At 35.0% G+C, this 15175-nt stretch overlaps 1 protein-coding gene across 1 annotated transcript in view; it reads left to right on the top strand.

Annotated features, from left to right (window-relative positions):
* The window catches only part of TRDN (triadin), a 223256-nt gene that overhangs the window by 74393 nt on the left and 133688 nt on the right, over positions 1-15175 (top strand). The window contains exons 9-17 of the mRNA XM_072410214.1: positions 4134-4181; positions 6345-6392; positions 9102-9158; positions 9912-9965; positions 10133-10192; positions 11505-11564; positions 12566-12643; positions 13771-13830; positions 14951-15010. Of these exons, the coding sequence (XP_072266315.1) occupies positions 4134-4181; positions 6345-6392; positions 9102-9158; positions 9912-9965; positions 10133-10192; positions 11505-11564; positions 12566-12643; positions 13771-13830; positions 14951-15010 (525 nt within the window). The remainder of the gene's footprint in view (positions 1-4133; positions 4182-6344; positions 6393-9101; positions 9159-9911; positions 9966-10132; positions 10193-11504; positions 11565-12565; positions 12644-13770; positions 13831-14950; positions 15011-15175) is intronic.

The following is a 15175-nucleotide window of genomic DNA, read 5'->3' as shown; positions in this document are numbered from 1 at the left end:
CATTTAAACACAGTCAAAGTGAAACTGATCCCAACAAGTGAAAATTTGCTATGTAATAGGGAAAAACCAATACTCTGCTGCCTCATCTAAGAGTGAGGTTTGGTGATATCACCGCTATGCTTCTCAGTGTTCTCTTTGCTGGAGGCGCGAACATTAAAAAGTTAAGCCTTACCAAGATGTCTAATTTATAACACAATGCAAAACAAGCCATAACAAGTCATTATTGGGGAAAAGATCAACAGCAGGGAAATATAATTAGTCCTCTGACATTCACTTTTTTAACAAAACGTCCAGAGCTTAGTTCCTCTTTAAAGGAATGTTTTACTCCATGGGTGAACCTAGAACCGATTTTACAAAAATCACTACTATTCGTTTTCAATCCTGGACCAGGTCTATTCTAGGTTTGCTGGATCACCCATGTTCTCCTTTGATAGTCTATTTTCTCCAGTCTTGAAGAGATCTTTAATAAATTAAGCCCTATGTTTAGGCAATTTGTGATGGATTTTCTCATGAAGGTATAATCATTTTTCTATTTTTAATGACAGGTTTCCTTTCTTATCACTAAGAGTCAAAGGTTGGCATGTTGTGTAAGCTTCTCCTACTTGTGACAGCTCTGGCATGCAATATATGAGAAGTTCAAACAAATGGCTCCTGTTTTTTCTGATATTATTATTCTAAAACTAATACACTTCAAAAGCTCATTGCTGATTCCAAAGAGAAAAAAACTCTTGCAAAACTGTTTGCCAGTACTAATAAGTTTCTAATGGCCACCAATTAGATTTAAACCTACTTTAAAAGTTTGACTAGAATTGGAAATACAGGAAGGAGATATAGAATGTTGCACCGACGGGCTTTATGAAATACAATCCTAAAGACCCATTATTGAGGTTATTATGCTTATTCTGTAAAACTTAAATGAACCTCAATCCACTTAAACAAAACTATTTATTTCCTGAGTCAGATGCCCCATGTCTTGGACATTTAAGTAATAGAATTTACTTGCAACAACTACCCACTGTTTCTGTCAAGCTGGAAAGTTTTGGGTGTTGCCACTCAACATTCCGTATTAATAAATAATAAAAAATGAATAAAAAATTCAACAAAGAAATGGAAGATCTGATATAGGGTACAGCAAGTGTTCAAACCCCAGAACTTTAATGAAAATATGTCTTCATTATTTTTATATAGACTGAAAATGGTAAATTCAATGGACTGTACAGCCTCTATGTTTATGAGCTAGCATTAGTAGCTCAGTGAATGCTTTCACTTGTTGTCCTGGCTTGCTCTTTATGTGCTGAAGAGCAGATGAACAGTCAAACAATAGAAAAATGGCATGATTCTCATAATCCTAGTATTGAAGACTGTGCCTGCACAGAAAATGTTAGAACAGCCAGCTCTCCAGCTTTACATTTGCTTGACGAGCTCTATAATTCTTCAGTGCATTGGTTTGGCAAAAGGGAAAAAGAAACAGAAATTGTAGGGAAATGGAGATCAGGGAGAATGTGTTCAGGCTGAATGAAGTCAGGACCGAAGAATGCTGTGCCAACAAGGTCTGTCTGTGTGGATGAACATTATTATTAGCAGTGGTGCTAGCCAACAGCTGAAGAAGCACATTGTTGCAGCCTGATTCAATATGTTCAAAATGATTAGCAGCTTTGTAACATATGAGCCAAAGGCCTGAAGCACCTAAGCCTTATGTCTAGGAATTTCTATTTCATACTGATCATTACTCCATATACGAGATCTGTGTCTTGAATATTGCCTTCATCACACCAATGTTCCTTTACCTAAGTGCAGAACTAATATCATAATAGTCAATATAAAGGCTAATTCTTAGTGTTAAACTGGCGATTCTATGAGAATGCGCTGCAATGTTTGCATTCACAGATGACATAAGACCTCTAATTATTAAAAGGGTATATTAGTATGTAGCAGAACCTCATTTTTTTACAGTATAGCTTGACAATGGAGTCATAATATTGTGTCATTTAAGACATCAGTTAACAATTAGTGTTACTAAAGGACAAAATGAGATATTTGCCATAGTCGCACAGCAGCACAGAAGTTTTTTCTTTTTCTTATAGCTTTACCATAGTATTATTAACTTTTTATCTTTACTGTAGATCTGATATATTATCTTTTAATAATATAATAATAATAGGGGGTTACGCTGTTTGTTATACAGTAAAACTTTAGCATATCCCCCCCCCTTCCTGTGGATTAGATAAACATTTGAGATTCAGGGAAAAAATATTAGCAGATTAATCTTCAGCTATAAAAAAAACTATTGTGTAATCAGCTGTATACTGCTATATGCTATATATAAATAAATTCTTTATAGTATGTATAGCGTTCTTTATGTTGTATGCTTCGAACAAAACTCAAAATACAATTCATTTAAAGTATAAATGTTTGGGTTTGCTGCTTGAGAGTATTTCATAATCTGGGAAACACAGAGACAGAAATGGCTAAACCAGTTTAGATTGCAATAGTGTAATTCTTGACCAGGATGTCTTAAATTGTGAGGTTTAATCCTGATTGTGCTATATATGTATATATATATATATGAATATATATATATATATATGTCTAATATGTATATGATACTGGCAGATTACAATTTGCCTGGATTAAAAATTAATTAGGTTTATTTTGTTTTATTTTTAACCAACAACTCAATTTTCAGATTCATCCAGCACTTCCTGGAAAACATGATTCCCATAACTTCTTGGGATGTGTGATAAACCAAACCATCTAGTGATTTAAATTAGTATTGCAGCACAACCTTAAACTCAGTTGTCAGAAGCTTTCTAAAGATCTCTGTTCTTGCAAATGGAAGCTTTGTAGTTGGACCACGATTGGTGTTTCTAAGAAAGACACACAGAAAATGCTTCTATTTCTATTTCAATATTTTTCTCCACTGCCTCTTTTTTTGCATTTGGAAAACTTTATTTAACCAGACATAAACTTAAAGTCATTTCTATGGTTTAACCTTTGTCTCTTTCTCTCGCTCTCCTCCATTATTTTATCTTTACTAAGTGGCACCCTAACGATTTCCATTAATCTGAAATGATTGTTGATAATTAGACTGTATTCCACTGGCTAAATTATTATTATGAATACACAGTATTTATATAGTGCTGTAGCGCTTTACAAAGTTCATAGTTATGTCACTATCTTTGACATAACCTAATTGCATGTTTTTGGAATGTGGGAGGAAACCCACACAGAGATGGGGAGAACCTGGAAACTCCATGCAGATTGTGTCCTGGCCAAGATTTGAACTTGTGACCTAGCACTGCAAAGGCCAAAGTGCTAACCTCTGAGCCACCAAATATGTTACATATTAAAACTTACCAGCCATTGGACATACATCTAGGTCATTTATGGTCAATATACCTAAAATAGAGGGCCTCAAAGGCTGCAAAGAAAATTGTAAAGGGCATTAGGTTGGGTACCAGGGCTTTGGGGTGCCTGTTTTTTCAGTATTCTTCTATTTATATGGAGAGCTTTACTTTTCCTTCCCTTCCTAAATACTTTAAAATATATTTTCTACTTTTCTACATTTATTGGAGGCATCTTTAAATTAGTAATCCCTCACAGATCAACCAAAAGCCTCTATCCAATCTCTTTCCAGAATAAATTCCCTCCTCTCTAGCTGAAATACTGTGTTAGAGATCTGGAAAGCAATGCTGGCATGATGATCTGGTAGCTGCTCTCAGTAGTCAATTACGTTTTACCCAATAGGACATGAAGACATTAGGGAATTTAACATTTGTCAGTTGTTTCAGTCCTAATGGTTTTCTGATTGTATACATAAACTGCTATTTATCAAGATCAATTAACATTCTGTACAACTAATCACATTATTTTTCAGAATATATGCAGTTGGCTAACTTAACTATCTCTGGCATTTATATTAGGACATATAAGGTGTTACATTCTGTGATCACAGTCATTGTAACCCTAGGCAACACTGTTTACAGAATGGCAAGTCTGACCTAATTATTTATTGCCATAAAAATGTATAATTCTCTTTAAAGTTAAGCTTCTCATTTTGTGGGAAATACGTATGTAAATAAACGCATGAATATCCATATGTTTAAATGAAGTAAAACTGTTGTTCTTTTCAGAGAAAGCTGAATTAAAAGCAGACCTCGTGAAAAAAGCTCCATCTAAAGGTAAATACCTGATTATCATTTAACAACGTATACAAAAATAATTTTATGGAAATAACAGCAGTGAAAGAACAAAATAAAACAGTGTCAGTAGTTGTTAATTTTGTATACCACAACATGAGTAGTTACTACAATTTCTCTATACATAAAAATACATTTTCCCCACACGCTGTTTAGCTGGTGGCATTCATGGTATTCTCAAGGATTCACTCACAATTAAATTTTACAGCTGTGCATTGCAATTTTGGGCCATGCGACTGATGCAGCAGCACAAAGTAATTAATGTTTGTTGCAATATATTTTCCTCTTAGCATGCAGTTAGAGGATCTTTCCAATTCAAAGGAAAACCCCTCTTAGACAGTTGTCATGGGATCAAGTGTCCCCATTGGAAGATTTCCTCACTTTTCTTGTTTTGGTGGCAACTCAAATTTTTGGAGTTACAATCACTTTTGCTACCATTTACATTAGTGATTAGGTCAGCTAGAGAGAGTGAATCTCCCTAATGGGGACACAGAACAGCAATACAAACCTGGTCGGGATTCTAATTCACATGTAGTAAAAATGTTGTCTTCAATTATATAGGTCTCTCTATAAGTATGTATGTATGTATGTATAGGTCTATGCAAAAGGTAAAGATCTATGCTTTTCTTTTCACAGCCTATAGAACAGTGTTTTTCAACCTTTTTAACATAATTGCAATATGTTCTGAATCTGACTGTGTACAGTATGTCTCCCATTCTGACTGCCTTCAGGAATTGCTTTATCCATGTTTCAATACAATCCGAGGCTGAGTATGGTATGACCTGCATTTTAGATGTACTCATTGCACAAATTTGAATTAAGCCATTATCCATTCACTATCCCTTTGTACCAATTGAGTGCACATTAATATTTATATCCCTTCTAACTGCTTCCCTCCCCAGGTTCAACTGATCTCCCAAATTCCTTGTTGCTTTCATCAGTCTATCCATATTCAGGGTCGAAAGCACTACTATTTTAAACATCAGGGACATGTTCACATGCTCAAATCTGGTCAAAGTGCCAAATTCTATGTGCAATAGGAATTAATCCAGGGAATTGAAACAGGATTGGCAGCATCACTACATTCTGCAATTCCAATCTTATGCCTTTTGAATCCACCTGGATTCCAAAACAACCTCTGTTGCTACCATACTGAACTGCAATTTCACCAAGCCTACTCCCCTACTTTATTTAATCACCTTCAGGGAACCCCTACTATAATTGCTATATCCAAAGCTCACAGTATATTAGTATGGTTGTCCAGAAAAAGAATGCTTCGTACATTGCTGGTCAGTGAGAAGAATGTCACTTAATCTGACTTGAGAGGCACAAATTGCTCAATGCTCAAGGAATCCCCTAGCAACCTCTGGAGGAATCCTGATTGAGAAACACTGCTGTAGACAGAGATATCGAAAAAAGGCATCTGAAGTTCTTTGGAAAATAGGTACATTTGTGTACCCTAAAAAATATACCTACATACCTACATTCACAGAGTACCCCTCCCCAGGACCCTCAGCCTTGCTGGCTGGCATAAAAAACATGAAAGAAAAGGTTACCCTGAATATTTTCTATTGAAACCATAGCATATACAAATGTGGGTTGCTTCTAATGTTTGGATGTAAAGTTAAAGCTAAGCTCATGGATAAATATATGAACATAAACTAATATTTTTTAACACATTAATTTTATGCCCTGATCACTAATGCCAATGGTAAAAAAATATTAAAATATTAAAAACATTTTTAATTTTAACTTGTCATAGTATTTTCATGCATTCTTGTCTGCAGACTGTTGACTACTTACATGTAGAGGGCTGATAAAGTTTACATTTGGACCTAGACCAGAGCTGTCTAAATTTAGTAGCTAGAGAACAGAAAAGAGTTTTGCCAGCTAACCCCTTTTACGTGGGTCATTCTGACACCCATATAAATGATCATTTGCCAAATTTCATGTCTGTTTTTGTCTGTTTCCCTGCTCTTTTCCATAGACTCATTATATTCAAATCTAAATAAATAAAATGAACTGATTAGGCTTCAATTGTGTTACATTAAGAAGACTTAATGATGTGTGCCATAACTGATTATACTCATAAATGCTAAATACATTTTCTAGTACTTCAATATGTTTTTTTTTTTTTCAATATAGCTGTAGAAATGGAAAAACCTGAAATAAAAGCAGAGAAAAAAGCCCCAGGTATGTTGCCATAGAATTGATTACTTCTTGTGTAAATATAATAGAAACTGGAATAATTTCAAACCATGTCCTAAACAGAAATGAATATGTCTGTATCAGGATGTATACATTTTCTGTGAAGAAGGATATTAGATATGCATGTGTGCTAATTTTTTTTAGTACGTAGTTCTGTACACTGTTTCATATATACATACTGTAAACAACCACTCAAGATGTAGGCTTTGAAAATCACAGAGCTAAAAGTCTATAGGTATACAGGTTTGTTCAGTGGAAATCTATGGGACTTTACTGCACTGCTAGTGGTAAGTTGTAAGGAGTCAGAGAATCAACTTCTGGAAAACCCAGGGATTTGGGTAAGTATGATTCAGTGGAAGGGTGAAGCTCGGTTACTTTGGGTTATTCTTTTCTTCGCTGAGTAAGTACTCCAAGCTGCGCTTAAGGATTCCAAAAAAAGAACCATTTACCAAACATTAAATAATATGCTAGTTTATCCAAGTATATTGGGATAAGTATTGAGTAAAACCCTATTTAGCTTATCTTCTATTTCTTTGAGAAGGACTTTGGGCCCTAGGAGTTAGTGTTGCAGTTTGGTATATTCTGTTGCCTGACTGCCTGACCTCAAGCTGATAACACATTGCCTTATGATTGTACAAAACAAATTAATACACAATCTTTTTAAAATGTATGTAAATAACCCTATGACTGTGCTTTACAATATTACTGTTATCTAAGAGCTAGATGACTGTGTGTGCAATCAGCGTGCAGATAACTGACTTCCTTCAGAAAGCAGGAGTACTTAGCTACAAGAGTGACCTGCAGACAAACAAGTTAAAATCTAAAGCCTTTAAAATAAAATGATTAAAAATGAATAAAGTAGAACCCAGGCTATCTGGAAGTTCGATAACCGGAAAATTCAGATAACCGGCACCCGACAGCTCCGGTTTCTTGATTGCTTCTGCAGCCCTACCATCCAAGAACACATGCCACCGCTCCGCCAGGGCTGCAGAACCAATCAAGAAAGTGAAGCTGTCAGCAAAGCTCCACTGACTGCTCCGCTCCGTGATTGGCTGAGGAAAGGGAAACCCTGATGACGACTCAAGCTTCATCAGGGTTTCCCTTTTCTCAGCCATTCAGCTCTAGAGGTGAATGGGGACAAGTCTCCCCATTCAAGTCTAGTGCTGAATGGCTGGGAAAAGGAAAAAGGAATTAACCGGAAACTACACTTATCCGGAATTGCCCATTCCCCATGAGTCCCGGATAAAGAAGGTTCTACTGTATTTAGATTCTTTTATAAAACAGGCTGGTATTGTTTCTACTAAAGTGACCTCGTGGCTTCAAAAATAAAAAAAAAAAAACATTGTAAAAATCTTCCTGCAAATTATCACTTTTAATACCACACATACACACTAAAAGACAAAGTACTATTATAAGACTGGGTTGGAGAACCAAAGTGCACAACCATGGACCAGAATTAAGTTCCCACATTTTGCTGGAGTTTCAAGTGTCTTCATTTGTAGGCTGGTAGATTTTTATGTGACAGAACCACTTTATAGACTGTCAGGTAATATATGCCATTAGATGTGTTCTGCCCCCATATAAACCATCAACATGGCTGTGCCTAATAAAAATTTAAAATACAGCAGCACAGACTGCTGCTGGGTTGCTGAAAGAATGCATAGCATATATTGTTATTTTAAGGAAAGTTTTTGACAATCTTGTCTAAATATGATGAATTAGCTTATGAAATGTCACAGTAAAGCAGTGATGCCTGCATATTATTTATCTAGTTTTGGAATTCAGTGTATAACAAATTTCCCATTAAACACGAAATGTCATTTGTAGTAAAGTTTCAAATGCTAAAGATTTTGGACGCAAAACTTAATATAGAGCAGGTTGTCACCTACTTTGCTGTTCTATACAATTTCTTGGGCTGATCTGAAACTGTTATGTGAACATTATGTAGAAAATATAATTTGTGCTCAATCTTTGTTTTGTTTTTGATTTGGACGGAGTGGTGAGAGAATAAAACCATTTGTCAATGTCCCTGTTAGGGAGATTCACCATGTTCTAATTTTCTTTTAATAATTTTTTTGATTACCTATGTCACTGGTAAATCCAAAATTTTCAGTTGCCACCATGGTAAAATCTTTTTCAATGAGTACACTTGGATTGACACATCAGCCCTGATTTATTAAAGATTTCCAAGGCTTTCCAAGACAGTAATGTTATTACTGGGTGTCTGTACAATATGGGCAGGTCATGATTATGGAAAAACTCAGCTTTATAGCTTCCTAAAGCATCACTGCACCATCCCTTACTGCCGCAGAACCTCTTAATCCTGATACAAACAATGGGCTTACAAAGTGTGGGCATTTCTGGACAGACTCTATTTGCATTCAGACTGTCCTAGGAAAGGTCCATGTGTTGGGATTCCATGACAGCAAAAAATAAATTTCAGGTAATGAAAGAAACAGGCCAAATAGAGCCATGCTTGGAGGGAAAGGTTTAGATAACGCTGAAAGTCCTCCAGCCAGAAACTGTTGGGCTGTATTAGACCATCTGCAGTTCCTAGTGCACATTATAAGAAGCCTAAAGTATGCAGCGAAACCTGAGTTAGAAATTTCATTACAGGAGAAGAACCTGTACAAGTAAAGCATGGAATACATCTTTTGTTTAAAGTACATTGCTAAATTTCTTTTTTTTTCTTAGCTGTAACAAAAGAAACACCTAAAAAAACAAAGGCTGAAAAGGAAGAGCCTCCCAAAGGTCAGTAATTACTACCTGAAATGATCTATAAAAATGTGATTGTTGAACTTTTTAAAGAGGAAATATCAGAACATATGCTTAAAAATAGTATCAACGAAACAAAAGATCCATGGTGGACAAGCAGGCATTAAACTCCAGATAGGCATATAAAAAAGTAGTGCAGCTCGTGTTTCAATTTTACATTGTTAAGTTATTCTTATATTTATGCAACCAATATTGGAACATAATATTACCTGCTAACAACTTTTTGCAATACCCTATTTAGCAGTACTCTGCAAAGGAAAAGTGCTGGGCCAATGAAGTGTGGTATATGCAAATGTGTTAACTAGTTTTAGTTGGATTGTTTCGATTAGAGCCAATTCCAACTTGGAGTTATTCCGACCTTGGATCAGAAATTGGAATTTGAGCAATCCAAGTTCTAATCTAACATCACTACATCTGTAATAGACATACATAGAAGGCCGCTGCAAAATGAAAGCTGCCATACTATTCCTATCATACAGCTCAAAGAATCTCTATTCTAGGCTTGGAGAGGGACCTGTAAGAGTTGCTTTATTGCAGTGGAGATCAGGATCAGAATTGGAGGAAACGTAGTACGTAGTACAGTGTTCAGGTTTAACCTTTCTATTTTCTAACTTGCAGAAGCAAATTTTGTCTGACATCTGGTCCATCATCCTCATCACTTTTTTCTTCAGTGTTTATAACTGAGTCACATTTTTCTCTTTTCTGTCATTTGTCTTATTTCTTATCCAGTTGTAGATAAGAAAAAAACTGAGCCAAAAACAAAAGCTGAAAAGAAAGCACCAGGTATATGTCTCTGCAAAATTATAGGTAGCTCTAAAGTGTGAAATTTTCTGTAAGAATTAGAAACATTTCTTTTTGTTGCATGAATTCTGTTGAATTTGAGAGGGAATTTCCAAGCATTCCTACAGTTTATATGCATACAGTTAATTACATTTTCTGCCTCATTTTAGAAGTTACAAAAGAAAAACCTGAACCCAAAGAAAAAACTGAGAAGAAAGCTACAGACAAAGGTTGGTAGCTCCATTCAGAGAGAACAAAATCCAATGCCCAATTACTTATGATTTAAATTAAAAATGCCTACCTTTTTAGGAGTTCTATAACTCTAGTGTTGCGGAATAGGATGAGAAAAACGTAAGGTTAAATTTATAAACAATTTGCATATTGGTTTGTTCAATGAAAATGTTTTTTTTATAGTTTTGTGAGAACAGTTACTTAGAGATAGCTAAAAGTACTTTAAAGCAGAACTAAACCCATTGATACTCACCTGTCACCTTTCCTTCATGGGTGCTGGCAACTCTACCTTCTTTTCTTCTGTATCCCTATCTTCAGTCATTTTGATTGACCAGGCTGGAATGACATAATTCCTGGTGTTCATTCAGGCTCGGCACACGCAATGCAAGTAGGGATTGCCTACTTTGCAGGATTGAATACATTCATTAAATATAGATCAATATAGAATTCATTCCAATCTTAATCTAAAGTATATTATCATGTTTTTTTCCCCCAAAAGCACAAGTGGTTTATTTCAGTGGTGCCAACCGGTAGATGGGCTGCGAGAGCATGGAGACCAGCGGTGGTCTGCGGCTCTGACTAGTGACTCAGGATAAGGACCCCAATGTGGGGGCGCACCGGCCAGAGCCGCAGACTATGTCCCCGAACAGATTGTAGGCTCAGGCTGGTGGTAGGGTTGTGCCTCTGGAGTGGGAGGGTTCTGACATGATATCACTCTGGGGGAAGTATCTTCCCGTTTGAGTGACACATGGCTCCCTGCGCATGCGTGGTAGGGACATGGTATGTCCCTGCATGAATGAATGCAGCCCCGGGAATCCACTGTGATCCCCGGTCACTAGAGGTTAATTAGCCTCTAGTGCCCGGGGATCACACACAGGAGGATTTCCAGGGCTGCATGAATGAATGCAGCCGCTGTAATGAAGTTCTGATGGGTCGGCGAAATCAGTTCGCTGAAATCAATATGTCTAAAGTATGGAAAAGTACGTTATTAGTTTAGACAGTTTGTGATTCATTATCATTTATTAAAAACCAAGCTTCATTTTAAGAACCATTAAAATCCAGTAAAAGGGTTCAAAAAAAATTCTCGGAACTTGGTTATAAAGGCAGTTCGAGATTCTAATAGTTGTGCTGAGGAAGAAGATACAATACAGATAAGAATGGCAAGGGATCAAACCTTGTACAACTAACTCTACATTAAACATTTATTTTATGTAACTAGCTACAGGGTTCCAATTCAAATATGGCATTCAAAATACAGAAAATACTACATTTTTTCATCATAACCATTAAGAACAATATCACTTTTTTCAGTGAGTGCAAAAGAAAAGCCAGAAAAAAAGGAGAAGACTGAAAAGAAAGCCCCAGCCAAAGGTAACTATTTTTTTTACCTTTAAGTATCTGATAATTGAAAAACTTAATGGATAAAATAATGGACTAAAGTTTAATTCTAAATAACAAAATATATCCAATAACAAATATATATTAGTACCTACCATATACTGCTCAATCTAGTAAAAGTTAAAGTTTAGAAATAATGCTAGGTCTGTAAATGGAACCTAGCCTATTAGAAAGCCGATACTTTCAGTTAAAAGGAAACCTGAATGTATTTATGCTAAAATTAAACACTAATGTACTATAAAAATATTACAAAATGTCAAAGAACATATATCGCTTTTAAAGCAAAGAAACAATTGTGGGTTAGGTTCTGCAAAGGCTAGCTAAGTGTGTACAGCTGACAAGGGTGCAAATAAAAGGAACATGTTGCTTTCCCCAATGAAAATAGACTTTAAGTGACAGTATATAGAAAACAATGGTGTTCTTTTCCAATTATGCTGTTTTTAATTAGGGCTCCATTTATAAAACCAGGAATCTGACATTATAAATATTTTTAGTTATAAATAGAGCCTTTGGAGTTTCACTTGAATACTGGGCTTTAAAACCTAATTGTATTTATGATACGTTTTAAGCATGAAGTTTGTCTTTTTCGAAAATATTAGAAATCAAAAAAGTAATTATTTATAATTTTTATGGTAACAGTAAGCAGCCACAATAATTTTTAGATTGCATCAGTAACTGTGTACTACTGTTTTTTTTTTTTTTTTGTAACATTTCCTAATAAGTACAAAATGTGATATACATAAAGTTTTACATTACATGATTTCTTTTTATTCTGGAATCAGAATCATGTCACTAGAACATCTTTATTTTTTTAAACATCTGCTACATTTTGTTAGATGCCCATGTTACAATGCTAAATTGCTTATGAACTTGGGTGAATCTTGACTGCATGTTGTGTGGTCTTCTGACTAAAAGTGGGCATTGCTGTGTAAAAAAATGTGCCTTCCTGTTTGATCCCCTTATTTCCTGTATAGTTTTAGAAGTTACAAAAGAAATTGAAAAGGAAAAACCTGTAAAGAAGGAGAAAGCTGAGAAAAAGGCTCCACCTCAAGGTTAGTAACTGTCAACCTCAACATCTTTTGCAGATTAACATTGTAACAAAAGTGTTTGGGTTGTATTAGGAGATGCCTCTCCCAAAACATTTATGTGCCAAATAACAAAGGTACTGCAAATATATATAATTGTAGTCTTTTTTTTTTCAAATCAATTCAGGGCTCATGCTGTAACCCAGCAGCTGTTTATTTACATGTAATGATAGTTATCTGCAGAGATAAAGTAAAAAATAAAAATAAATTATCTGATCTTTGACCATGGACATCTGTCACAACCAAATGTATTTGGATGGGTTTATCTCTAGATATTTTGCATTTAGTGAATATGGCATTGATTCAACACCTGTTGAAATACTAGGGAATAAAAAATATGTAACATTTAGTTGAATATTTTAAAAGCTTTTGTATAACATGCCTAACATATTATTTTATATTATATAAGATTCACTTGAATGAAGTAAATTGTTTACAGAAAACCTTGTTTAGGCTTTAATAAAATCTCCAAGGTATCTAGTTTAGGGTTTATTCCTGGACCCTACTTACTAGATAGATTTTTCTCAATATGATTTCACTCACTAAAACCCCTCTGAGCAGACACAGTTCAAAATAGGCTACTTTCTTGATAGTACAACATATTGCAGGCTTGTTTGGCAAAAGGAACCCCTGGAGTGCTGCAGTGTCTGCACTCAGCTTGCTTACCATCTCTTCCATTTTTATCTTCAGAGTCCTAAAGCAAACAGAGTGTATTACTTATTTGTAAAGTACTATGCTGTTTTTTTTTTGTTTTTTGTTTTTTGTAGGAGCAGCATTATAGTCAGTGTTTTCCAACATTTTTAAAAATTATTAGTATCCACAAGTCCAGGCCACTGTAAAGCAATTAGCAATACAAAAGACACATAATCTGTGAAATTTCTAAAAAAAAAGAAAAAAAGCGTAAAATAAAGTAAACTAGGTCAGCTTTGGTGGTGGTAGATAAATTAAATTCTTTTTTTCTTTACAATGAAATCAGATTGACTGGAATGGTCACTTAATCAAATGTGTTTGAAGTTCTTCTGATTACAGTAGCAGCTGAGCAATCGTTTGTTGTGATCATTTTGCTAATTAATATTTTGGCTACTTAATTTCAGAAATTAAAAAGGAAGAACCCAAAGAGAAGATTAAAGCAGAGAAGAAACCAGCAGCCAAAAGTAAATATTTACTTAATCATAATATGCTAAAACATCTGCTTAAGGGTTTGTGGATATGGGTTTTAAACTCTGGAGCAAATTAGATTTAGTATTACAAATTACTTTCAGGTAAAAAGACTTGCAATGAAGATTACTTTAAAAATCCATTTAAGATCAGTTTTGGGTGAACTGTTGAACTTGTATGTGGGAACAAAATAAAGCTAAAGGATGCATGGCAAAAGTAATTATGTAGCTTCATGCAGTCCAGTTTAGGTTCAATTGCAATTTATTAAAAATAATCATAAACCAACATCAGATTTTATATCTTAAAATCTATGAACAAAATTCTTAATATTTTGCAATGTAGGAACGAACTGTGTTGCATCAATAGTAAGTTTGAACACTTTATCCTCATTCTTGGTAATACTATGCAGCCATGTAACACTATCTCTACCTGGGCACTCCGTTTTGCCCTCCAAAAGTAACGCACTACATCATTCTTCATGTAACATTACCTCTTTAAGAACCCTTCAACCCACCAATAATGTGCATTGATAACCCTCTTCTGGCTCTCTTTACCATGTCAAGCACTGTAGATCCTCAGGATACTCCAACAAATATTTGCTTACTGCACATACCTCCTCTGTAAAGCTGAATACAGTCACTCATACATACAATAATGGTATGCAATCCAAATAACCAGTGCACCACTCAACAAAGTGCTACAAATTAAAATGTTATAACCTGCAACATCACCAGTCAACCCTGAAAAGCTGTCTGGCATGCTCAGGTCTTGCCTGAAGGTAGAAAAGTTACATTTCTTGCATATTTCAAAGAAAGAGAGCTATATGGTGGGAACAACAAAGTGTGGTGGAACTGCTGCAATGTTTCCCACTTTAATGTCATACCCATTCTCTTACCTCAGGGGTATAAAAGCAATTGTGTGATTAGCTGTTGTAAGCAACATATGAGAGAAAAGACTGACACAGATTAGAGAACTACTAAAACTAATTAATAGATGTTAATCTTGAAGAAAAGGTTTTTTTTTTGTAAATTATTAGAAATGTCTAATGATCATGGCCATTATATGGTGAATTATGACTACAAGCCTTTCATACAATTTTTATCTTTTCTTTTTTAGTACCTACAAAAGAAGAACCTGAAAAAGATGTTAAACCTGAGAAAAAAGTTCCAGCCAAAGGTTAGTTTTTTATTTTATAAACATATTTTATTTGTTATTTTTGAGCTATTTTCAGGACTATTCACATAGAACTATCTCTGTGCAGTTTTTTCACATGCACAAGAATATGCACAGGAATGCATTTTGTACCAGTACAAGCAACAATGCAACTCAAATATCTGCATT

Source organism: Pyxicephalus adspersus, chromosome 4 (genome assembly GCF_032062135.1).
Source record: "Pyxicephalus adspersus chromosome 4, UCB_Pads_2.0, whole genome shotgun sequence".
Taxonomy (NCBI): domain Eukaryota; kingdom Metazoa; phylum Chordata; class Amphibia; order Anura; family Pyxicephalidae; genus Pyxicephalus; species Pyxicephalus adspersus.
The sequence above is the reverse complement of the archived record's forward strand: the minus strand, read 5'-3'. Positions and strand labels throughout refer to the sequence as shown.